This window comes from Microcaecilia unicolor, chromosome 1, assembly GCF_901765095.1.
Source record: "Microcaecilia unicolor chromosome 1, aMicUni1.1, whole genome shotgun sequence".
NCBI classification, from domain to species: domain Eukaryota; kingdom Metazoa; phylum Chordata; class Amphibia; order Gymnophiona; family Siphonopidae; genus Microcaecilia; species Microcaecilia unicolor.
The window spans coordinates 236,562,295-236,589,561 of NC_044031.1; the positions used below are offsets into that span (position 1 = coordinate 236,562,295).

The following is a 27,267-nucleotide window of genomic DNA, read 5'->3' on the forward strand; positions in this document are numbered from 1 at the left end:
ACTCGATTTCTACCACAGGTGTACCAGTTAGAGTGGGATATGGGCCCAAGACTACTAGGCTACTCCATGGATCTGCTTGCTGTTCTAATAGCATTGGCCATTATATCTGCAGCTGCCATACATGCTGGTATGTACTGTTTCTTTCACATCACTGGGGGGTGGGGTCTTTTGGGCACTTAGTTGTTATTGAAACAGGTCTAGCCAAAAACATCCTATTTTTTGCCTTGGGCGTTTTTACAATGTTCCATTATTGCAAAAAAAATTTCCTAACCATAAGACCACCCTTGTCCCAGCCAAAACACACCTCCAACATGCCCCCTTGAGATTTAGACGAACAGCACCAAAAAAGTCTTTAAAATGAATTTTGAAAATAGCGATTTAGACGTTTTTGCGAAGAAAAAAAAAAGCCCATCTGCTGCTTTGTGCTAGGTTTTTTTTTTTAATGTTTTTCTGTTTTGAATATGAGCCCCATCGTAAATGATGGCAGATAAAGACCTGTATGGTCCACCCAGCCTGAATCACTGCACTAACATACATATATATGTTCATTCACAGTGTTCTTGCAAGCCCCTGATGCAGCCTCTGAGAGGTTGAAACATGGCTATGTTCGGCTTTTAAGTATTTATTTATTGTTTTAAGTGGTGAATAAACTGGGCTTTTGATTTTTTATTCTTGCGATGTGCTGTGTTATTCTCCCTTTAAAATCTCTGTATCTATTTACACATACTGCTAATGCATATGTAAATGCTTCATTTACACATGTAGAGGTTTCTAAAATGCCCTCCCACATTCTCTTAAGTCTTGCACAAATTCATTTCAAAATCACATTTTGAAGGATGGCAAACAAAAATGGTTATTCAAAACACAAAATATCTAAAGAGTTATGTGGGGGGAGGGGGACGTAACTAAAATGATCACAGATTTAAAAAAAAAAAAAAGAGTACTGTGTTTTGGAAAGGTTTTTATGTCTTCATTCTCATGATAACACCCAGAAAAGAGCTATACGCTCATGTTTTGCATTCAGGGAGAGGCCTGTTGTGTCTTCATAGATCTGACAAAATGCTTGTTGTTAGAACTGCAAGGCAAAGTAAATTGACTGTCTCCTTCCTCCTTAGTAACCCCAATACATCAACCGTATCCAACATCTAAGCACAAAGGAACGTTTAGCACTTTCTCCCAAAAACTTAACAAATCTTAATTGACGCTTGTACAAACTGATTTATGTAAGGCAAAGAAAAGAGGTTCTTCCAGCAATTCCCCTTTGCAATTCTATGCTACCATCACAGCACCTCTGTTTTTTTGGGTTGTTTTTTTTTTTTATCTGCACACTTATTTATTTCAAGGGAAGGGACAGTGGTGGTACTTTTCTCTGTTGTATTTCTCAACAGAAGCTCATATACCCTCTATCCTCAGTATTCAGGTACCAACAAACTTTAGGACAGTATTTTTCAACCAGTGTGCTGTGGCTGATCCCCAGGTGTACCCTGGGAGTTGGGCCAGCTTAATCTATGCCAGAATGGAGTAAGTTTTCTTGTCTCTAGCAGTGGGTGGTAGGGAGCAGTGATTCATACAGTCTGGTTTGCATCAACCCTGGATCCTTCTCTCCCGATTTAACTTCTTGCTTTCACATAGGTGAGAAGTGTCAGGTAGAATGATCCAAGTTTGACATGAGCAGGCTGTATGAATTGCTGCTCGGTGTTGCCGACCACTAGAGACAAGAAAACTATTAAAATGTACATGGGGGGGGGGGGGGGGGTTCAAAAGAGAGAAAGGGAGATGCCTGGTTGCCAGCTGGAGAGGGGACTGGAGGAAGAGACATAGGACTATTTTTGTGGAGGTGGGGGTGGGGGAAGAGAATGTAAATGCTGGACTATTTCTGAGGGTGGTGGGAAGAGAAGGGAAATGCTGGACTATTTGTGAGGATGGAGAAAGAGAAGGTAAATGCTGAACTTGGTGGGGGTGGGGGTAGGGGAGAGAAGGTAAAATACTGGACTATGTGTGGGGGTGCAGGTTGGGTGGGAAGAGAAGAAGGTAAAATGCTGGGCCATGTGTGGGGGTGGGGTAAAAGATAAAATGCTGGACCATGTGTGGGGGTGTGCCTTGACAATTTTAGCACCGTGTAAGTGTGCCGTGAGATTAAAAAAAAAAAGGTTGAAAATCTCTGCTTTAAGACCTAAACGCTTGCATCTTTTTCTTGATATAGCCCTGAACCCATCCAATCAGTACGTTTTTCTCTAACGATCTTTCATTGTGCCCTCCTCTGAGGCTGGATAAAGCAGCAAAATATAAATGAACCACACAGCATGGGAATAGGTTACAGGAAGAAAATGTGTCAAACTGCACTTACACCTCCCACTGAGATTCTGCCAGTCTTGCAGAGATCTTCCACCCTGATCAACTGTAATCCTTGCTTGCCTGTGAACATCAGGGTTGGCTACTTTTAAGTAGAATTTTGTTTGTGGGATCAGGGGCAGGACCAGCAAGAGCTGAGAAGCTGAGGACACACTAATCCACTCACTCCTTTCATCTAATAAGTAAACCCAGGCCAGAAGTTGCAGTTCTGAACCAAACGTTTTACGTAAACTTGGATGAAGAAGGCACAAACTAGGACCACAGAGAGGACATCTACTATAATAAAACTCACCCTCAACGTTCTGAAGACAACGTTCTGAAGTCACTCAGTCACTCACTGAAGGGTTCATGGATTCATGGTGGTGAAGCCACAACACTGACCATGTCTCTCTGCCCCGCCCTCGCATGACGGACCAATCAGAAAAAACACCCTCAACATTCTGAAACACAAAGGACCATCACAACACCGTTCCCAGGCAACACTAGGCAACGTAAGACGGACCAATCAGAGGAAACTACGTGACAATAAGGGAGGAGCATTCCCCAGCAGAATGACTCATTATCTGTGCAGCACGGAGAGCACAGAACCACCGCTGGAACGAGAGAAGAATATTCCTGCTGTGGGTATGTGCAAAAATAGACCAGGGGAGTGGGGGGGAGAAAATTTTAAATGCCTAATGCCAGTACTGAAGAGTGCCAGAGGGCCTATAGCACAGACTATATTTGGGATCGCTTGACATGGAGTCAGAGGAGCCGGAAAGCAACGTGCCCGTCACCATCTGGGACGTGGACGAACAGGACAAGCTGCGGCCCAGCTGGAAGGATTACCCGCGACCCAGCCAGCAGCAAACAGCGACCAAGGAAGGGGGAGGAGTACTCCTTCCCTGCCTAGGAATCGCTGGAGACTGGCTGCCAAACTAACGAAACAACCGCACACCGACGCACCACCTCCATCATTCGAAAGACATCCACTCTTTCTTCAACACAAATGCAAACTAATAATACAAAACAAACAAAGAATACATAGTTTCTCAGGCGGCTGCAGGTAACTCCCCACCCCCTTCCTCTTCCCCTTTTGCCAAAGCGGCCAAGGACGTGCCCAACCATCCCCAGCCTCAGGCAAGCTGTCTCCCACCTCGGGGATTCCCCGAGCACCCGGAAAAAGACGGCGCTGATTCCTGCAGCGCATAAATGTTCCAGCATTGCCCTGCAGCCGGCCTGAAATGGACCAAACATATCGGATCAACCCCCGACGGCCCGAGACCGTGCTCTTCTCCCTTCCGCCAACTTAAAACAACCATCCCCGTCCTCAGGCAAGCCGTCACCCACCTCCAGGATGCCCAGAACCCCAGCCCAATGGAAAAAGATGGCGCAGCTTCCAACAGCACATTTCTCTTCCAGCATTCCCCTACAGCAGCCCTGAAACGGCCAAAAAATACCGACAGACAAAGAACGTGCTCCTCTACCTTCCGCCCATCTAAAACAACACTGCTGCCTCAGCACAACACAAAAAAAAAAAACATGGGAAAAAAAAAACAACACTCAACAAAAGGCTGACCCCCCTACAACCACATTTACATTTCACCAACAGAAAGACCCCCCCTCCACAAACCTCGACAGACAAAACCACACACACACAATACAACAGAAACACACCCTCAAAGCCACACACCAATCCAACCCACTTTGCCAGCACAGCACATCCCCCAACCCCCAAGCAAAAAACAAAACAAAACAAAAAAAGACACACATCAACAACCTGCACACACACCGCACCCTCACACACTCACACACACACACAAAAAAAACCACATGCTAGCGCCCGTTTCATTGGTTTCGGAAACGGGCTTTTTTACTAGTTTCTCTATATGTCCTTCCCTCCGCGGTGCAGCCCATTGTGCTGGGTCTTCCCTGGCTACAGAGACACAATCCGGTCATGGACTGGGGAAAGGGGGAGATCGTGGACTGGAGCGAGTCGTGCCAGAAACTGTGTTTGATCCCTGACACCGATAGTGTGGTCGGTGAACAGTGGGACCAAGATTCAGATGCCTGGACGGATATTAGTGACTCCCAGGACGCTAAGACTTTTATGAGGGGGATGAACTGTGCATGTGCCTTACCCCCGATCAACCAATCAAGTGGAATCCGGTAACGTGCTTAGGCCCTGTCCGGCCAATAGGACTTCTAAGGCGACTCCTGGGGGCCAGTGGCCACACACCTTACACAAGAAGCCGACACCTGGACCTAAGCTTCAGGACAATCCCGAGAGCCGGAGATCTACGAATCGGAAGGCTAGCTCGCCGCAAGCCATGGCCCGTAGCTCAACTCCGGCGCCAGGCACTCCACCCCGCTCAGTAAATAAATCCCAGTTCCGCCATCAACCGGCCAGCTCCCGTCCGGCGCCTAGGAATATGGATGTGGGAGAACCGTCCAATCATGTCAGAAGATTTCACCAAGAAGATCCAGGGAGATCCAGACCTCCCGAGAAGCCCGGGGAGGCCTTAAGGGAGGGATACTGTCACAGTTGTGCCCAGGTTCCTGGCTCACAGTCACCGCGATCCCCGGTGGTTAGACCTGGGGAATGCGGTGAATTGATGGTTTACCGTTTCCCATGTGCCAGAAGATATGCTGGTCCGGTCCGGATCTTCCAGCCCGCCAGATTGTTTGGGGAGTTTTTTGGAACTAAGCAGTACCCGTACCTGGTGAACTCCCTTGTGGGCTGCCTTTATTAACCACCTGGGAAGGTTCCTAGTTGCCTTGCAACAGTGTTCTTCAGAGGTGTTCCTTTGGTGTGAGTTGTTGCAGTGCCTTTGTGCTTTTACTCTTTTGTGACTTTGACTCTGCTTGGCTACTGGACTTTTCTTCTGCCTGCCGCCTACCTAGACCCGGATTGTTACTGGACTATTCTTCTGCTTGCCACCTGCCTGACCCGGCTTGTTTCTGGACTATTCGTTTGCCTGCTGTTTCCCTGGAACCCAGCGTGTTTCTAGTGTTTCCTGCTGTCTGTCTGCCTGCTGCTGTGTCCTGCAGTCCGGCCTTCCTGTCCTGTCCGGTAAGTCCTGCCGGCCGCCTGCAGCCCGGAGCTTAACTCTGGGTGAAGGGTGGCTAAGTGTAGGTGAAGCCTTGCCCAGTTCCACTGTGTTCCAGTTCCGGTCTGCCTTGTCCTGTGTCTGGGTGATACTCCTGCCGCTGCCGCTTCTCGGCAGTGGCCCAAGGGCTCACAACCCCAGTTACCTGCGGAGTATACGTGACATTGGGTGAGAACCTGTGAGATATTTTATCTAATAGGTGGCATTTTGTGTGGGATGAAATGGCTTGTGCTGTTTTGAAATTCCATTGGTTTAGGAAATTCATTAGAGTTCTGGTGTTGGTGTCATGCTGTTTTTCTAGGTGCAGATTAATAACTCCTAGTAGTAGGATATCTGATTGGTTTGTACAAATGTTGATACAAAGTTGACCAGTTAGTGTTGAATCAGTGATTTTGCATGCCAAAATTTCAATTGCTGAGGATATATGTTTAGCAACACATTCTACTGTGAAGAAGGATTTGTATAATAACTCAACCCCACCTCCTTTTTTTTTAGTTCTGTTGATGTGTATTGTTTTATATCCCGATGGGCATAGGTCACTCAGTACTGGGTCGTCTTTAAGGTGTAGCCATGTTTCAACCTCACGTTTACATATCCTATTGGAATTGGAACATATGTATCATGTTTGAGGTTGGTGTGCTTAAGTTTGTAATTGTCTGTGTGGTCTATGTTTTTTGAGATTGTGGTTGTGTTGATTGTTATTCAGGCTTAATGTTTTGCTATTGGTTGTTATTTTGGTCTCTGGTTTGTTGTGAGGATTGTAACGGCTCTTCCAGTTGATGATGGGAGCATTGTCTGACAGAAATGTGTACAGAGATTTTGTTCCATACATTAGGCAAGGCAGCTCGTAACCCAATTATCCATATTATTATCAAATAGTAGAAAACCCACATCCTTATATTGGCCATTTTGAAGTTTGTTAAGGGACAAGGAAGGAATCAAACTTATAGTTATTCTCAGGATCTGTATATCACCCAGCCAGGTCAGATTCGCTAGTTGTGAGGGGGTTTTTTTCTTCTAAAGTGTGGCCTGCAGTTTCCTGTTCTACCTGGATTGTTGACTTCCCACAACAGGAGTTGTCCCCCATGTAGGTACCACTCTCACCAGGAGGCTGTGATGCTGAACTTGCAGCTCAACTTGGATGTGGCATCCTTGTTGGAAGCAATGCTGCTGCAGCTCAAGGGCTCGTCGCCACAATCTCCTATGAGTGGGTTCCTTCCCGAGTTGACATCCTGGTTTCTTCCCGGCCTTGGTTCTAGGGAGTTGAGTGATCGTCCGTGGGTGCAGCGCTGGCTCGGGTGCCAACGTCCCATCCACATTCCGTCATATCTTGCTGATAACGGGCTCCAACAGAGGGCGGTTGTTGGTCAGGAGAGGTCTTTGCTTTCATCATTGGAGTTCTCCGTCGGTCCGGTCTTAGGTCACCGCACTGTTGCTGACATCCCTGTCATGGACTGCCACATAGCGCTAGTTCCGGTGCTGGATTTCCCTAAGGATGTTATGGCCGTGTGGCAGGAGAAGTTAGCATCTTAGCTGTTTGAGCACTCCTCAAGGCTCTGTGCGTGGACAATCGTCATCGGTGGCTCTGTCTCTGCGTCGTTCGATTGCTTGGGTCTGTAGGGCAGTGGAACAGTGGCGCAATGGTCGGCAGTACCCTCTGGCTGGGTGCTCCTCTTTCCCAACATGGTCCGAGGACACCCGCAGGTATGTCCGAGCCCTTTTTGGCTCCAATTGTGGCTCCTTCTTCATCTTCTCGGCTAGGCTAGGCTGGTGCCGCTGTCTCCATTCCACGCTCATCCCAGAGTGATCAGGGTTCTGCGTTCTTTATTCAATCTTGGCACAATCCAGTTCTGGGTCCCGGAGCTAGTTGTCTCCGTGCCCATCTATCTGACCACCACCTTTGACACCTGTCATGCTAGTATTTTATAAAGGAGAGTAAGCACCTTAATATAGCACACCATTACAGATCTGCCCTTGGAGCATGCGTAAATGTGAGTATAGGCATTTGCACGGTACAGGCGTTGCTTTTATAGAAAAGGTTTAAAATAGACATCTTTTTGGTGTGCACCAGCATCTAAAAAAGCAAATAGGATGTTAGGAATGATTAGGAAATGAATGGAAAACAAAAATGAGAATGCTATAATGCCTTTGTATTGCTCCATGGTGCAACCACACCTTGACTACTGTGTGCAATTCTGGACACTGCATCTCAAAAAAGATATAGTGGAATTAGAAAAGGTACAGAGAAGGGCCACAAAAATGATAAAGTGGATAGGACAACTTCCCTACGAGGAGACGTTAAAGCAGTTAAGGCTCTTCAGCTTGCAGAAGAGACGGCTGAAGGGAGATATGATAGAGGTCTATAAAATACTGCGTGTAGTAGAACGGGTAGACGTGAATCACTTGTTTACTTTCAAGAATACTAAGACTAGGGGGCACGCACACAATGAAGCTACAAAGTAGTAAATTTTAAACAAATTGGAGAAAATAATTCTTCACTCAATGTGTAATCAAACTCTGGAAGTCACTGTCAGAGAATATAGTAAAAGCAGTTAGTTTTTCAGGGAATAAGCAGCCTAAAATCTGTTTTAATGTTCTGGGATCTTGCCAGGTACTTGTGACCTGCATTGGTCACTGTTGGAAACAGGATACTGCGCTTGATGGACTTTCGGTCTGTCCCAGTATGGCAACGCTTATGTTCTTATGACTTCTCACATAGGTGTCCTTTTATAAATTAAACTTTATGAGGCCCTTTTACAAAGCTATGGTAAATTAAGTATGATGCAGTCTTGGTACAATATGGTGCTCATTTTGAAGTCTGTGTGCTTTGAAAATGAGCCTCTATATGCTACAACCAAAGTACTGTTAACAGTATTTAACTTGTTTTTTTAAGATGCCTTCCTCCCCCCCCCCCCCCCCCCCCGCCCCTTGACTTCTACAGCACCCTCACGTGCAGCAAGTGATAATAAAATGATATACAATACTGGAGTTGCTGAATCCTCATCTGCCGTTTTCCATTTGCAGGACCGTGGAAGCCTGTCCGGCATTGGCCTTAGTTCCCCAATATCGGAGTTGCTGAATCTTCATCTCTCTTTTGCCTCTCCTTTTAGTAAATTAAGTTAATCCATTTGTGACCAACTCTTCAAAACTGTGTCTTGAACTAATGAAGAAAGCAGAGCTCTCAAAAACCAGTCATAAAGGAATTAAGTTTATTTATTAGGATTTATTTACAGACTTTTTGAAGAAATTCACCCAAGGTGGTGTACAGCAAGTTAGTCCACAAAAATAAAGGTACAACATGGTTGTTCACCTTAATTTCCAACCTAGCAATGATGTTACTTGAACACAGCAAATAAGTGAGTACAGAATTAACGCACTAGACATCCTGCTCTACTGACACCTCTCTGGTGGAAACCCTGATATGAGCAGATGGCAAAAGAAATAAAAAAAGACTACACAACACTGAAGACTATCTTTTCACTTCATTTTAAAGCAAAGAGGTAGGAGGTGCTGCACAGATGAATATTTACATGAGGATCAAATTGCCTCTATCAGAAGCTTAACTGCAGTGTGGTATAGTCTTTTACTGTTCAATTCAAATAAATTACAAATTTATATATTCATTCAGTATTTGACAGGCAACCCTTTGTTAATAGGAACATCAAGGCAATGTAGAGTCTCACAGGACTAAAACAGACACAACAATTCAAACAAAAAAAGTGAAAAAAATGCAAATTGATGTCAAACATCATCAACCAAAGACAGCCAAAACAGGAAAATAAAATTAAGTAGAGAAGAAAAAAGAAAGACAGGCTACTAAGGGTGGGGAGGACAAAGAAGTGATCTGAGAAGGCCTAGGCCAAATATTCTGGCCCCTTCTGAATTTCTTCTAGGGATTTTCAAGACATAAGTCAGGAGAAAGACAATTTCCATAACATAGGAGAGCAGAGCATCAAAATGCTGAATCTGGTGAAAAAGCAAGTCACAGTTTAACTGGAGGAGGAATCTTATGATAATTAGCCTGAGAAGACTGGGACAACATGGGCACACCCATGAAACTAAAGTCCACTACTCTGGTAAAGAACAAAATTACGGCCCTGTTTACTAAGCCGCACTAGAGCCAAGTTAGCGTTTTTAGTGTACCTAAGCATTAGCGCCCCTTAACAATGTAGACGCCCATAATATTCCTATGGGTGTCTACACAGTTAGCACGTACTAAAAACGCTAGCGCAGCTTTATTTATTTATTGCATTTGTATCCCACATTTTCCCACCTTTTTGCGGGTTCAGTGTGGCTTACAATCAAACATATAAACGGTGAGTGACCGACTCACTCGCAAATGCGCAGTAGAGACTTCCCTCTCTGTCCCGCCCCCGCGTCAATACGTGATGAGGGCGGGAGAGGAAAACTGCGCCGCCGAGGTTGATACCGCTCCCCCTGCCCGTCTGAGATCGCCACTACCGTTCCTCCCCCCCACCCGGCCCGGGCCCTCTCTCCGCTACTAACACATCCATTCGCCGGAACGCAGCATGCACATCAGCTGAGCTGCCGTCGGCCTTCCTTCCCTGCCTGTGTCCCGCCCTCGCTGACGTTACGTCACAGGAGGGCGGGACACAGGCAGAGAAGGAAGGGCCGACGGCAGCTCAGCTGATGTGCGTGCTGCGTTCCGGCGAATGAATGTGTAAGTTTAGTAGCGGAGAGAAGGCCCAGGCCAGGTGGAGGGATGGCGGCAACTCCGGGGGTGGGGGGGGGGGGGGGGACGGTAGCGGTGGCGACCTCGCGGGGAGGGGGAAGGAAAACCCCAATACCAGCCCGTTTTTACGGGCTCAACGGCTAGTATGATATAAGTGAAGGAAATACAATTTGTTACAACTTGGTTATGGATTACATTGTGTAGAGTTAAGCGAGACAATCGAAGTAACGTTAAGGAATATAACAGTGGAACACAGACATTGAAACATTGGAAGGGGACAATGGGAGGCTTAAAGGGCAATATTAAGGCATACAATATTATTAAGCTTAATAAATATTAATATAAACAAATATAATATTAATATAATAAATATATAATAATTAATATAATATTAATATAAATAAATAAATATAATATTAATATAAATAAATATTAAGCTTAATAAACAGGGCCTTTAACTTAACCACATTACTGAAGGGCAGGTAACACAAGGTAGGCAGATCTGGAACCTGTAGATTACCAACAGGTGCTGTAGAACTGATAACCATATACAGGATAGAATTAAAACATGCAGATGTTCTGCTGAAGAGACAGCACAATAAGCGTGTGTGTACCACAGAGCAAAGGATTTCTAATTTCCCAGCTATTATGTGCTTTCCTTTATTTCATTGCTTTGTTGTTTTTGTCAACATTAAAAAAAGCAAACAATAACGCATATCACATCAAAACCAATTTGTGTTCTTTAGTCTGACATTCATAATTAAGTAACAACTGAACAACCAAAAGGCAAATAAATATCCTGCCAAAGCAACAGCACCAGCAATTAGCTAGAAGATTACACTGAAAATGGCTGAGAATGAGTCACAGCTCGCCAGGCATTTTAATTTTTGTGAACAAGCACCAGAAGAGGCACAGATCCTTCACACAGCTGATAAACTCAGGCACGGGTCAGCCCCAGCACCCTGATAAAATCCTGCCTCCTCCTCCTCCATAGGTACCCTTACTTCCATGTGATCACTTGCCAGTCCATCGACTCTCCGCTGTTCATATCACAAACTCATAGACCAATGGTGCGGTGAGGTAAAATTACTACTACTTATTATTTCTATAGCGCTACTAGACGTATGCAGCGCTGTACACTTGAACATGAATAGACAGTCCCTGCTCCACAGAGCTTACAATCTAATTAGGACAAACAGGACAAATAAGAGATAAGGGAATATTAAAGTGAGGATGATAAAATAAGGTTCTGAACAAGTGAATAAGGGTTAGGAGTTAAAAGCAGCATCAAAAAGGTGGGCTTTTACTTCAGATCTGAAGATGGCCAGAGATGGAGCTTGACGTACCAGCTCAAGAAGTCTATTCCAGACATATGGTGCAGCAAGATAAAAGGAATGGAGTCTGGAGTTAGCAGTGGAGGAGAAGGGTGCAGATAAGAGAGATTTACCCAGTGAACTGAGTTCCCAGGGAGGAGTGCAGGGAGAGATGAGAGTGGAGAGGTACTGAGGAGCTGCAGAGTGAATGCACTTATAGGTCAATAAGAGGAGTTTGAACCGTATGCAGAAATGGATAGGGAGCCAGTGAAGTGACTTGAGGAGAGGGCTAATATGAGCATAGCGACATTGGCAGAATATTAGTTGTGCAACAGAATCTTGAACAGATTGAAGAGGAGAGAGATGGCTAAGTGGGAGACCTGTGAGAACAGGGCCGGTCTTAGGTAGGGGCGACAGGAGTGGTCGCACAGCGCCTCGCACCTCCAGGGGCCCCGCGGCGCTTCCTGTCGCTCCCTGCCATAGTGCCATTGATCTTCAGCTGCTTTCCTTCCAGCCGCCCTGCGTTTAAAAAGTCGCAGCGGCAGCTGCAGCGAAAAAGCAGGCTCGCCTCTCCTGATGCAGTTTCCTGTTTCTGCAAAGGCGGCACACAGTGCATGCTGAGAGAGAAGGGGAAGGCGTAAAGAATAGACGAGCCTGCTTTTTTGCTGCAGCTGCCACTGCAACTTTTAAAACGCAGGGCGGCTGGAAGGAAAGGAGGGCTGTGGTGGAAAACTGAGGGCACAGGTGGGGCTGGGGTTGGGAACTGAAACTCGGGGGGGTGAAAAAGTGGGTAAGTTGGGGGCTGGGGCAAGTCACTGGACATGGAGGGGAGGGCAGAGGAGAATCGATGGGATGGGAGGACAGGGGACAGAGGAGAATCACAGGATGTGGATGAGAGGGGAGGGCAGGGGGCAAAGGAGAATCGCTGGACATGGATGGATGGAGGGGAGGGCAGGAGAAATGCTGGACATGGATGGAGGTGAGGGAAGACAAGAAGGAGATGCACATGGATGGAAGGGAGAGGAGAATTTCTAGACACGGATGGAGGAGAGGGGAGAGTTGAAATGCTGGATATGGATGGAGGGGAGGGAAGAGAGGACGTGAGATGAAGTGAGATGAACATGGATGGAGGGGAGGAGAAATGCTGGATATGGATGGAGGGGAGGGAAGAAAGAGGAAGGAGATGCATATGGATGGAGGGGAGGGAAGAAAGAGGAAGGCGATGCATACTGACGGAGATGAGGGAATGGGAAAAGAGGAGAAAAACTGCACATGGCTGGAGAAAATTGGCAAAAGCTGGATCCACTCTATACCTCCTCCAGTCAAGTCTACGGAGGACCCAGCTTTTACCTATGGATATAGCGCAAGAAATGAAGAAGAAAGGAGGAAAGTAAAGAAATAAATGGAAAGGAAGCCCTGGAAGTGGAGTTAAGGGAGCAGATAGAGAGCAGGAGAATCAGAGACTGGGACTAACATGATCAGAAAAACAAAGTCACAAGACAACAAAGGTAGAAAAAATCAGTTTATTTTCATTTTAGTGTTTGGAATATGTCCTATTTGAGAATTTACATCTGCTGTCTTATTTTGCAATGTACAGCAATGTTCTGTTTTTCTGGTATTGTGCTGCTGCATGCAGAATCTGTATGCTAATTTGGTTTGTGTCATTTTGGATATACTGGAGTGTAACAGCTTACAGAAATTATTTATAATGAAAAAAACCCCAATTTATTTTTCTTCTCCTGTACTGGTGTAATATTTCAATGATTACTGCACCATGGCTGGTAAAAGGGTGTGGCTAGATGTGCCAACATTGTCCAGTTCAGCACACTATTAGCAGCCAAGTTCATACAAAGTTAATTATGTTCAGTGGAAAACAAATCTGTTAGGTCAGGCTGCTTGCTATCTGAATATTCAATCACTGTTTCATTATTGCTACCAAGTATTACATATTAAGGGGATTTGTTTTAATTCATTTATCTAGTCCTTACGTGCACATGGTTTTGCTTTTTAAACCCAAAGGTTTCCTAGTATAGCATTTTTCATGTTTCATGTTTGAATTAGTTTTTGTATACAAGTATTGCTTGATTTCTCTTTCTTTGAAATAAAAGAAAATGTTTAAAACATATCTTGTCAACCAGGGGCAGGGCTGGGTGGGGGCGGGACTAGGGAGCCCCAGTGAACTGGTCTGCACAGGGCCCCGCAATTGCTAAGATCGGCCCTGCTTGACCGTGTCCTTGTGCATGTTGATCCATTCCTCTTTCAAGGTTCATGCATTCAAATGATCTAAAATACAGAAATAAAAATTATAGTAGGCACTAAGAGGTGGGATTATGTAACCCCACTCCTCAAGGTCGCACACTGGTTGCCTGAAGCCAGCAGAATTCCTTATAAACTCCTTACAATGATATACCAAATATGTTCTTCCAGTTTTCCGTTGTTCTTATTGTGATATTTAACTCTCTATGTTCCAGGCAGAACCTTGCGTTCATCTAATCTGCAGTTAGTAAACCACTCTATCTTTCCGTCAAATATCTTTCGAACACATCTACCTCCCTTTCTGCACCTATAATCTTATTTTACGAAGTTTAAGAAAGGTCTGAAAATCTATTTCAATTTAAAAACAGTGTTTTATCCATGAGGGTGGGAAAGATCTGGGACCAGAATACCATACTGCACATAAAGTAAGTTTCATGGATCTCTATGAACAGAAAATTGTCTGTCTTTCAACATTCCTTCTAATGTAATTGGCATAAATGCCATGTACTTGTTCTGTCTTTTCACATCTATTTTGTTAAACAGTACTAAGAAATATGATAGAGTTCTCCACAGTTCTTGACGTCAGGGACAACTACAGCAAAAAGCTTTCTTCAGACATTCATATTAATTCATCCATTTGCTGCTTCTCCAAATTTTAAACCTTAATACCCCTCATTCTTTATCCATTTTTGATACTGTCTCTTCTATGCTAAAATTAACTTGCTGCTTCCCAGCATGCTAAGAGACTCAGGATTCCAATTTTTATAAGTTAACCACTGTCTTACTAACACTTTGCACACTTTTAGAAAATGTAGCACTATCACATTACTGCATGCTAACATGTATTATTTACTCTAGGTCTCATTTTATGCAATGCAATGGTGTTAGACAGATAGTGATGAGGCGAAAGGCACATTTTTCTAACTGCTATGTTTCACGCTATCAAAGTTTCTGTGCCGCAGACACTACCTCCCTCATAGAAATGATTCTGGCCATTTTTCGTGGAGCTTATGTTTCTGGAACTTTCGTTTTTGAACTTCATGCGTCTTTTAACTGGTCTGTCTCCCTTCCCCCATTCCAAATTTGGTCCTATTCTGTAAAATATTTAGAGTTATTTTGTCCCCAAACAGAGGTGTTCTTGACCTCTTTATATATAATTTCTTTCCAACAGCCATTTGGTTGGAAAGAATTTTAAAAAACCCCAGAAAATAATCCAATTTCCTCCAGAATCAATAAAGCTATGAGACCATCAGAAAGGACAAATGCTAGGAATGCAAACTAACAAGAAATACTTTAGCTACATTAACTGGCTGGCATTCTATTGTAATTGCTTTTTGTTTTGTTTTATTTTTGCTACTGTGTCCTACATTCTAAAAAAAAACATCTCACTAGACAAAGTACAAAAGCCAAGGAGCCATTTAATAAATGCTGACCACTAGTAACTAATAATTATGGCAAAATTAAAAGGTCACTTATTAGAAAAATGAAGCAGAAAGCAATAATTTATAATGAAAATAAGCTGTTATACAGCCAACATAACTGGGACAGCTTAAAGTTAGGTACGGTTTATAGAACAGCGCTTATGTCCAAAATCGTGCCTACCTTTAAGTGCAGCCATTTGCACCAACTGGAACGTGGTGCAAATGAACATGCCTAAATTAGGCGTGTTTCCCCCCCATTCTATAATAATGCGCGTAAATGTAATGAAAACCCCCGTTCCGCCTATGATCCTCCCATTTCTGCACCCCCCCCCCCTTTTTCAAGTTGCATGTAAAATTTAGGCATGAATCCCACACCTAAATTTATGCACGTATATACTAGTTAAGTCTAATTAGTGCCAATAATTGCTTGTTAAAAAGCCAATTATTGGCACTAATTAGCATGTTATTTAATTACACTGCGTGTGCAAATTGGGCACCTGCCCAAATTTGCATGTGCAATTTTTGGCGTCTTTTATAGAATTAGGCTGTTAACGCATAACTGCAAGAGGGGGGTGTACAAGAGGAAGGAGAATGTGTGGGCCATGGGCATATAGCCAAGCAATGCATGCAACTAAGAACATAAGAATAGCCATACAGGGTCAGACCAATGGTTCATCTACTCCAGTATCCTGTCTCCAACAACGGCCAAGTCAGGTCACAAATACCAGGCAGAAACCCAAATCGTAGCAACATTCCATGCTACCAATCCCAGGGCAAGCAGTAGCTTCCCATGTCTGTCTCAATTGCAGACTGTGGACTTTTCCTCCAGGAATTTGTCCAAACCTTTTTTTAAACCCAGATTCGCTACCCGCTGTTACCACATCATCCGGCAAACAGTTCTAGAGCCTAACTATTCGTCGAGTGAAAAAATATTTCCTCCTATTTGTTTTAAAAGTATTTCCATGTAACTTCCTTGAGTGTCCCCTAGTCTTTGTACTTTTGGAACGAGTAAAAAATCAATTCACTTCTACTCATTCTACACCACTCAGGCAGTGGTGTAGCTGGGTGGGGCACCAGGGGAGCGACCACTCCCCCAAACGGACTTCGGACATGATGGCGCCTATTTTTACTCTGTGTGCACGTACGCATCTCCACTCCCCCTGGCGTCACAACCTGGCTACGCTTCTGCACTCAGGATTTTATAGACCTTAATCATATCCCCCCTCAGCCATCTCTTTTCCAAGCTGAAGAGCTCTTACCTCTTTAGCCTTTCCTCATATGAGAGGAGTTTCATCCCCTTTACCATTTTGGTCGCTCTTCTTTGAACTTTTTCTAATTCTGCTATATCGATTTTGAGATTGCTATCAGTTGCATGCATTGCATGCTGCACGTAGGCATACCAACTTACACCAGTCATCGATTTGCCATAATTGGGAACGCCTACATTTGGACATGCCAACACAGTTTTGCACTAGTATTCTATAATGGCTTAGACATTCCTCTGCCGTTATAGAACAGGTGCTGAGTGCATCCCAGTGAGGCACAATCATCTTGGTGCCAAGTTATAGACTTAGCCAATGTTTGCAGGGTTCTAGAATGAAACCGGGGCAGGGGACTATCACTGGAATGACTGCACTAACTGAGCCGTGAGTTGTTATTCATCAGATAACTTAAGATTTTGACTCTTGTACACAAAATCTACTATTCTGGTATATCTCCGTTTCATTTTTACTAATCATTTTTACTAATTTTTACTAAGCATTTTACAGTCATTGCAACAGAACCAATTAGTTATCCATTCTTTCCGATACATATTTTTGGACATCATCCATTATTCAATTTTAGTGTGGTGGGCACTTCTCTCTGGAATTCTTTACCATCTAATTTAAGACTAGAGACTTCATTTCAGACATTTAAGAAAGGCTTGTAAATGTTCCTTTTCTAAAATGCTTTTGAGGAATAATTACACTCATTAAGGACTGGAGAGGCAGATGGTGAAGCTAGAACATGGAACTCACAGCCCCGATCCTAAATCTTAATCCTAGTGTAAATCTCAATTCTGTTTTTCTATTCTTCCTTCATCTATCTAGTTTTTAATTGTTAACTGCCACGAAAGTCTGCCATTCAGGAGCATATTCAATAGAAATAAAACATGGAAACTTTGAAAATAGAGGCTGGCCGAAACTGAAACTGCAGCCAAAACTTATTGTCTGGTTTCAGCTGAAGCTGAAACCAAAACCAAAAACTAAAGTCTGGTTGTGTGACTATGAACCAATGCGACACATTGGGGGACTGTCAGAGCTAGTAGCTAGCAGTCCTCTGCTCTAAACCCACAGGAGATTACTACCCTCCAATCCCAGGAACTGCAAGCAAAGGGAAAGGATGACAACTGGGGAAATATTTTATAGGACTTCTCAACAAGTCTGGCACATTTAGGCACATATATAATTAAATCGTTTCTGAGACAGGACCTTTGTGAGAATGTGTAAAAAGGACAAGCATAAAGGTGTCCAGCCACTGGTCTACACTACGGACACGACACCAGCATGACGCACAATCCAGAATAAAAAAGCACATTGACATTACTGAATGCAAGGACTATATATGCTCTGAAACAATTACTATCAAGAGCAATACATTTCTCACATTACTTTCTAATATATAAACTTCATTTCATTGTAATATCATTTTCCTACTAACACTATAAACTTCAGCAGTACTTGTGCTTGAAGGCAATCAATGCAGGTTCCTTTCTCATAAAATCTAGCTTCTGCATGCTACAAGTTTGATTAAAACGCTGCACCTTTATGATACCCAACAGAGCCTGGAAATTTTTTTCAGAATCACCCAAGTAGTTTTTTTAAATATATATATGAGAGCATATATGTATTGTTTTACGGTATGTGAATTATAATTACAGATGTATTTTGTACTCCGCCAGAATAGTAGATGGTGCAGACTAGAAATCTTTTAAATCAATAAATAGTATCCAAGCCAGAATATATATAATTAAATAATGAAAGACCATATTTTACCTCCAAGTAAAATAGCCTCTGCATACATGGACCTCAGCTAATAACAACTGAAACTAAATGCCACAATGCTTTTATAGTGGCTGACTTTGTGCCAAATTTGGAGAGACAGCTGATACCATACCTCCACAGAGAGGCTAATTCCTAAGGACCTTATTTACCGACTTAAATTCCTGCTAAACTTTAGTATCAAAAGCATTTATTTGGAGCACTTTATTTACCATATAAACTACAATGCAAGATCATAGCTGCATTAAAAAAAAAGTACCCCCCCCCCCCCCTCGACTAACTTACAAGTAGTGTAGTCAGAGCAGGGGTGATCAGTAGTTACTCTTCCTCAGGTCAGCTCAACTCTCAAAATAGCAGTCTGAGGGGGGCACCTATAGGTGGGCAGTGGTGAAAAGATAAATCCTGTTTGGAGTGGAAAGAGAGGGAGGGAGGGAGAAAAACAGGGAAAAACACAGATTTTCGGCTTCCGCCAAGAACACATGGTCAGTTTCAGCCAAAACTGAAACCATGGTTGTAGCCTTTTTGCTGAAACCAAAACCGGGCAGAAAAATAATTTTGAGCCAGTTTCGGCACCATAACCAAAATTTGGTCAGTTTCTTTTTGAAAACTTGTGAAAGAATATAAAATAGAGAAAATATTCCTACATAGTTTAAATGAAGGCTCGTGTTGATGCAACTCAGAGAAAAATGAGGTTGGGTTCCAAGCCCACAAGAGCAGGAGTCTCAGCCATCTCTTAGACAACTAGTCGCCAAGACTTAGGGGTCCTTTTACTAAGGTGTGCTAAAAAATGGCTTGCGGTAGTGTAGGCGTAGGTTTTTGGGTGCGCGCCAATCCATTTTTCAGCGCGCCTATAAAAAAGCTCTTTTTTAAATTTTTGCCAAAAATGGACGTGCAGCAAAATGAAAATTGCCACGTGTCCATTTTGGGTCTGAGACCTTACCGCCAGCCATTGATCTGGCAGTAAAGTCTCATGCGGTAACCTGACGGTAATGACCTACATGCGCCAAATGCCAGTTGGCACGCATAGCTGATGCACACCAGAAAATAAAAAATATTTTTTGGGTGCGCATATCAGACGCGTGCAAAAAATTAAATTACCACAAGGGCCACATGGTACCTGTCCAGTAACTCCATTTTGGCGCACGTAGACGCTTACGCAGCTTAGTAAAAGGGCCCCATAGGGTTTATGTCAGCTAGATTTCCAGATAGTAGGGCTGAGTTGAAAGAGGGTAATAAAAATAGGGAGGAAAGCTCCAGATATTTGGAATGAAGGCTCAGAGCTCCATAGGCCAGCTTCAAATAATCTTGAAGTCTACAAAGTAAGAAGAAACTGCGAAGTAAAAAAAAAAAGGATATCTGGCTATCCCAGTTTCAATTTTCTCTCCTGTAGGGACGATGGGGGAGGGGGGAACCCACAAATAAAATTAACTTGGTTCCCTAAAGACAACCCAATACAATAAGGCACCAAACTAGAAAAAAAATGTTAATTTTTTTCAAATTCTTTTTTTCTTGGGGGTAGGGCTTTTAAACAAAATTTTTCTTCAGGTTCATATGAGATAAGAGAAGCAAAGATGCAAATAGAAGAAAAAAAGAATTGCTTAATAAATATTCCTGTTCCCTATTCACAGGAGAGGAGCTAGAAATAGGACTGCAGAAGACAAACATATAGAAATGGAAGTAGGGAAGAACTTGGGATGATTTTCAGAAGACTGTGCTCACAAGGAGCTAGCTAAACTGAAGGTAAGCAAAGTGATGTAACCGGATGGGATATATCCAAGGGTACAGAAGGAACTTTTAGGGAAGTTCTGGTGGCTGCGTTGTCTGACCTTTTCAATGCTTCTTTAGAGTCTGAACTAGTCACTCTCCACAAAAATAGGAGGATGTGGGGAACTACAGGCCAGTTAGTCTGACCTTTGTGGAAAGTAAATGAATGAAAATGCTTCTAAAACAAAGGATAGTGAGTTTTTTGGAATCCAATGGCGTGCAAGACCCAAGGGCAGAATGGTTTTACTAGATGTAGGCCTTGTCAGACAAATCTGATTAAATTTCTTTGACTAGCTGACCAGAGAGTCGGAGCAAGGGATAGCACTGGATGAGGTATACTTAAGAGCCCTTTTGCTAAGCTGCAGTAAAAGGGGGCCTGTGCTAGCATCAGCCTGTGTTTTTGACACACACTGAGGCCCCCTTTTACTGCAGTGGGTAAAAGGTTGTCTTTTTTTGAGGAAAAGAAATGGCCGTGAAAACTTACCACACAGCCGTTTCGGGGGTGGGGGTGGGGTGGAGTCAGTACCGCCACCCATTAAGGGCGGTAGGGGCTCCTGTACTCACCCGGCAGTAACCAGGTGTGCAAAAATAGAAGATATTTTTCTGGCACTAGAAATGGTACACACTGGAGGTGGGAACTACCTCTGGGCTCCTACAGTAGCCTGGTGCTAGTTCCAGATTGGCACACAGCAAGCCTGTGTGTGCCAACCCTTTAGTAAATGGGTTCCTTAGATTTTAGCAATATCTTTGACACACATAGGTGACTTATACATAAACTGAGTGTCCTTGGTATAGATCCCACAATGACTGAGTGGGTTAGAAATGGTTAAGTGGAAGGCGACAAAGGGTAGTGGTAAGCAGAGTTTTATTGTTTTTTTTTAATTTTTATCATGATTTCAATATTACAATCACTCTAATGTGAGCAAAAAAAAAAAAAAACAGCACAAAGGGCCTTTAAAAACAAAAGGGACACAGTTCTTGTATTTAAAAAAAATCCTTTTAATAATGAATTTTGATTGAAGAGAGACCCATTTGTACAATAACGCAATCACTCTAATGTGACAATTATAAATTCCATCCAAACATAATATCACATCTTACATAGGAAATAAAATTACTCAGTTCAACCACAATATGTAATCCAAGATTACACATTCTAAACTTAAGGAAAATAAAATATAATCAAATTTGTTATGGCCAAATTCTATAACTTCAAACTTTGCTAGCCGACCTTGGTGGATTGTGAAACAGTTATTTGGACCCTTTCATCTTCTCTAGTCACAATAAATTCTACAAGTTGTCTGGGTTCAAAAAACTTTAAGTCTTATTTTGAAAAGATATAACACAAGAACAAGGAAATCTCAATAATAATTTCAGTCCCAACGCTTGTATCCTAAGCCTAAGGGCCAAGAATTCTTGACGTCATTTCTGTGTATATCTTGACAGAATAGGAAATACTCTTATTTTAGACCCCAAAAACCTCTTGTCAGTCACTCGGAAATAAGATTTCAAAACCAATGTTCAGTCCACTTCCAAAGCAAACATTGCTATAAGAGTATTTCTCTGAGTCGCTATCTCCACTGATGACTTAGAAAGTCCCTATTTCTCACAAGTTCAGTATCAGAGCTGGAGATCAAATTCAAATACTGAGTCTTTAGCACTACAGGTAGAGATTCTGATGGTATTTTCAAAACGTCATGCATATGCCTTCTTAGCATATCCACAGGTGTTATCAGAGAAGACTTAAGAAAACTTAGGAAAATTCAAAAACCTGAAAGAATTTTTTTGACTTTGGTCTTCCAAGTACAGTGCACTCCATTTAAGTGCACATCGGAGAAGCGCATGCTCTGTTTAATTGCATGCCATACTTCGGTCCTGTTTTTGGGCCAAACTTCCGCACCACTGATAAGTGCAAGATTCGCTTATATGCATGGTTTAAGACCGCTCCTCTACAGGAAGGACTCCGCATAAGCGAACGCTTGGAATATGGAAGCCGATTGGCACGTGACAAAGGGGCGATAAATTTGAAATCTTGTTTGTTAACTCCACAGGCAGAATAAGCAAAAGAATGTTGTTAGAGTGTACACTGGAGTTGTCGTTGTCGCGCAACTGTAAGACTAACACTGGCTGAACGAATAGAAGTTCTTAAAAAATTAGAAAACAAACAAAGTCAAACATCTATTGCTAAAGAATATGATGTGAATCCCAGTCAAATTTCACATATCTTGAAGCACAAAGTCCAGCTTCTGGAAGACTGGCAAAACAATACAAATCCACACCGGAAATGAAATCGGGTGGAAAAAGCTGAGGAGGTAGAAGATGCTCTTCTTCAGTGGTTTTCTCGAGTCAGGAGCAGACAGTTTCCTGTCAGTGGTCCACTGCTTATGGAGAAAGCTAATCAGCTAGCTGAAAGTCTTGGACTAACTGAATTCAAAGCCACTGTTGGATGGTTAGAAAGATGGAAGGAGAGGAACAACATAAAATTCAAGAAACAGCATGGTGAGAAACAAGACACTGATGACTTTTGGTGCTAAAAATTGGGTTGTTTCAGTTTTTCCTACCATCTTGAACGAGTTTGCACCTCGTGACATTTTCAATGCTGACGAAAACAGTCTCTACTAGCGAGCAATTCCTGATGGAACACTTGTATTGAAAACAAGCCGAAACTACAGGAAGTAAAACGTCGAAGGACCGACTGATGATCCTCCTTTGCTGCAATATGGATGAGAGTGAGAAGTTGGAACCCCTCGTCATTGGAAAGAGCAAACAGCCCCATTGCTTCAAGAAGGTTAAGCAACTTCCTGTGTCATACGAGGCTAACACAAATTCATGGATGACTGGGGAAATTTGGAAGCAGTGGCTAAAGAAGTTAGACACTAGAATGCGGGCACAAAAGCGTCAGATTTTGTTGCTTTGTGATAATTGTGCTGCATGCAGTGATGATGTCAGGCTGTCTAACGTCAAGGTGGTCTTCCTGCCACCAAACACTACCTCTCTGATCCAACCTATGGATCAGGGCATAATAGCCAATTTCAAACAACATTATCGGGCTCTTGTGCTACGTCGTCTGATGAGCGTTATGGATGACCAGACTGGCAAGGATAAATGTGCTGTTGAACTGGCTCGTAATCTATCACTGTTGGATTCCCTACATATGCAGAAAGGAGGTGAGTCTCTTTCAACTGTAAGGAAGTTCAGGAACGAGGGGCACAGGATGAAGGTGAAAGGGAATGGACAGAGGTAATCTAAGGAAATACTTCTTTACAAAAAGGTTGGAGAAGACCAAGACTGTATCCGAATTCAAGAAAATAGGGGACAAACACACAGGATCTCTAAGGGAGAGGACAATGGATCGTATTGGATTTCCAAAGGAGAGAAAGATATACAGTAGAGATCTAACAGTACGCGGTCTGTTAACTCACAGTTTCACTTAAACTGTGGGATTAACACAGATCCCAACTTTTTAAAAATAAAACGTGGTGCTTGTTAATAAGCAGTGGTTGGCCGTACACATATAGTGTACATGACACAAAGAGGAAAAAAGTGCATGGAACAAGACTCTACTTCCTGAGTGTGACTTTTATGTAATTGCACACTTGAAAAGTTAGTACAAATGGCAAGTACGCATGTATATCACAGCAGAGAAGTTGGCAGCTATAGAAAAAGTAAACAGTAGCAAAACTCAACCTTCTGTGGCTCAGGAGATGGGCATATCCAAATCTACACTTTGCAGTTGAATTAAAAACCATGACAAGGTGCATGATTTTGTAAAGGACATTGATTCCAGTACAGGTGTGGCACGAAAGCATGTTTTCTATGATTTGGACAAAGCCATGAGCATATGGTTCACTCAACAGCAGCAGGAAGGAATACCAATCAGTGGCCCAATCCTGCAGGCCCAAGATGGATTGAAGGGAGATGAATCTTTTCAGGCCAGCAAAGGATGGCTGGGTTGTTTCAAGAAGAGATTTGGCATAACTGCGACTACGATTTCTGGGGAACGTTTGTCTGCAGATGACACAGCTACAAACACATTTCCAGTACAACTGAAAACCATTATCTAAAGCTGTTGATACAATGATGAACAAATTTACAACTGTGATGAAACTGCTTTATTTGCAAAGATCCTACCAGATAGAACTCCAAGCTTCCAAATATGATGAAATGACGTCTGCTGGCTTTAAGGAGATAAAATATCAGGTAATGTTACTTTTTTGAGTCAATAAAACTGGCAGTCATAAACTTACCCCACTTATCAGGAAATTTAGCAGCCCTGGGTGTTTTTACCATATAGACCATGCATCCTTGCCTGTGACATATGCAAATAGAAAAAATGCATGCATGGCCACAGATATCTTTGAATAGTACACAAGCCCTTACCTGCAAGGAAGCTGGAGGCAGAGCCCTACTGCTTTTTGATCTCTGCCCCACTCATCCTCCTGCTGACTCTCTTGTTTGCAGAGATGGTAACATTTGTGTGTTTTTTTTGCTAAGCATACAATATCCTGAAGTCAGCCTTTGGACCATGGAATAAAGAATTTTAAGGCAAACTACAAGCAAGAATTAATAACCACTCAACTTATAGCCAACGCTATTAGGAATAAGAAGATGACCATTTAAAACAGCAAAACCAGCTTCATATTTTATATAATAAGCATTAGACCATTTGACATTTTATGGTACTATAATATTCTCTTGTGCTGCACTCCTGTGTTGACTGTAAATAAAAAGCGTTTGATTTAATTTTTGCTAATCTCTGCATTATTCAATTAAACAATGGGTGATGTTGTCATTTTTTATATTGTTGAGTTTTTGAACTAGCAAGGCAAGTTATATAGTACAGTAAATCTGAATGGATGTAAATTAACAGTTCTGTTATCCCGTAGTCTCATTTATATGTGGTGACAAATCCTTGGACCCCAACCTCTATGTCCTAAGATTCTCCACTGTAATCGATGGTATGGATGGGCAGACTGTACGGGCCATGTGGTCTTCATCTGCCATCATTTTCTACAATTCTATGATAGCTCAGGTCACTATAGCATGCCTGATAAAGGTTTCTATTCATCGCACCTTTATAAAGCATTTTTTTTGCATGACAGAAGATCGTGCCTTCCATCCAAATGAGAATGTATAAAACCAGACAAGGCAATTTCATGATTTAAATACTGTTAAAAGCGTGACCACAATAATTAAAAAAAAACTCAGAGCTCATGGAGAACTTAATTTCACAAGAAATCACAATAATAAAGTTGTATAATTCTGCAGATGTTAATATTTAGAGTGCCTCTCCAAGGTTGTGGATAATTTAGATTGTAAAGTGTGTATAACTTAAATCAATATTGTAATTTACTCTGCTTTAGCTATGGCAACAAAAACAGCCGATTTACTACGTTTTTCCCTTCCCCACCTCAATTCTGGGCCAATGGGAATAAACAGCTTTGTAAATGAGGTCTATAATGCTCTGAATTTGTTTTTAAATGAGCAGCTTTTCCAATTGTTTTTCCACTGAAATGCTGGTAATCTGCCATATAAAAATGGAATTGGCTTTAAAAACAGCTCAAGTACAGTTAAAAATGTTTTTGCTTTCCTGGCCACAAACTAGTGTTAAAGAATCTTGAGTTTGCCAGGCAGATCTTATTACCTGCATTTTTATTAGATGGTTTCTTTAAAACTCTTCTCTTTATCTATTCCTTTTCCATGCAGCTTATCTAGATGATATGAATCGTTGACAGATAGGCTCAGTTCCATATGAGGAAAAAAGAAAATGCTAAAGTTATTTCACAACCGAAAACAGCAGCAGTAACAGCTGCTAGAAAAATGTCAAAGTGAAGAAACCAGTAAAGAGCAAAAATGGCCTATGGTAACAGCATGTTCCTGCAGCACAGAAAGGAATAATGGCATTATGCTCCCTCCTCTCCAGAGTGAGAAGTCATCAAATCCTCAACAGAATGACAGGCAGCATCAGGGAAAGGGCCCTGTTGCTCTATCAGTGCTCTGGGAGATATTTTCAGTCTACACAGCACCTTACCTTGACGGACTTGAGCCAAATAAGAACTTCAGGTGTTTGTTATTTAGTAATTAAAGATCTCAAGATCAGATTAAATGGATGAACCTGAGGGTGGAGTGGGAAGGAAGGGAGACATCTTATTCCCCCATGTGGACTTTGCAGTTGAGGAGAGTAAAGATGAGAGGAGAGTTAGAGGAGGGAGGGGGGGGGGGGGGGGAGAGAGAGAAGGGGACAGGGGATTTTGTATAATTTTATCTTTTTCTTTTTTTGTTGGTACAGACCGAAAGGCAGTATGGATGATTATTGCTTTGTTTGTCAGGATTTGGAGGACATTAATATGGAGAGGGCTGCTGGCTGGGAGGGCCTTGCTCCATTTGGAGTGGCAAGTACCATTGCTTTGTTATTTAATGTTTTTGTCCCCTTCAGTCTGTTACGATAATCTTTTGGAATATGGGAGGTATAACCTTTCCCATTAAAAGACACAAAATACTCCATGCCCTTAACCGCAACAAAGCAGATATTGCTTGATTTGTCCTCAGTGGAATGTGCTAAATGAAATAAGTAGTGGGTAGGAGCGGTCTTAGAAGCATCAACATTGAACCTCAATGCAGGGGTTATCATTTTGTTCTGTAGGGGGCTTAATGTTGTCATACATCATAGTTTCTATGACCCGAGTGGCGTCTTTGCTCAGACAGCAGGACCTACCTGCAATTGCAGGTGGTAACTTTAATAGTGTATACAACCCTACAAGTAGATAAATCTAACCCTGCACCTAGTGAGAGGCTTGATTTACAAAAGGGGTTGCCGCTGCTCTGTTCCACCTTGGACTTAGTAGTCATATGGAGAACTCTGCATCTGGGTGTATGTGATTTCCCACGCAATGCAATCACACATTGAATATTTATTATTTTCAAGAGAACTTTTTTCTTGAGTGCATTCAGTGGAGATTGAGCCCTATAGTATCTCAGGTCATGCTATAGTGCCGACTAGGCCAGAAGTCGATTACAGAAGAGGTTCCATTTACACCTTCTCCAAAGCAAGACCTTATTATCCCCCAAAGAGGGATAAGGATCCCATTCCCAATGTAGAGAATGTTGTACACAGTGAGGACAATACACACGATCAAACACCAACTGAACAAAGAAGGTAAAGAGTAAGAAGTGATTCCAGAGATTTCTATACTTCTCCCTTGGGGAGTCCAGCAAGATCTCCCAATTCATCAAGACACCCAGGGCCATTGACAGAACAAGACCGCTCTCCATCTGCCCCCCAACTACATTTTAGAACCTATGTTCCCTCTATCCATACATACTCTTTTTTTAGAAGAA

At 42.6% G+C, this 27,267-nt stretch overlaps 1 protein-coding gene across 3 annotated transcripts in view; it reads right to left on the minus strand.

The window, feature by feature from the left end:
• CTNNAL1 (catenin alpha like 1) overlaps positions 1-27,267 on the minus strand; it is a 442,864-nt gene that overhangs the window by 271,245 nt on the left and 144,352 nt on the right. Inside the window, exon 1 of one of the 3 annotated variants that reach the window (XM_030204923.1) lies at positions 25,574-25,612. The exons of the other annotated variants lie outside the window; for them this stretch is intronic. Coding sequence (XP_030060783.1) covers positions 25,574-25,579 — 6 coding nt within the window. The 5' untranslated portion in view covers positions 25,580-25,612. Of the gene's footprint in view, positions 1-25,573; positions 25,613-27,267 lie in introns of those variants that run through there. 3 annotated transcript variants of the gene reach the window in all.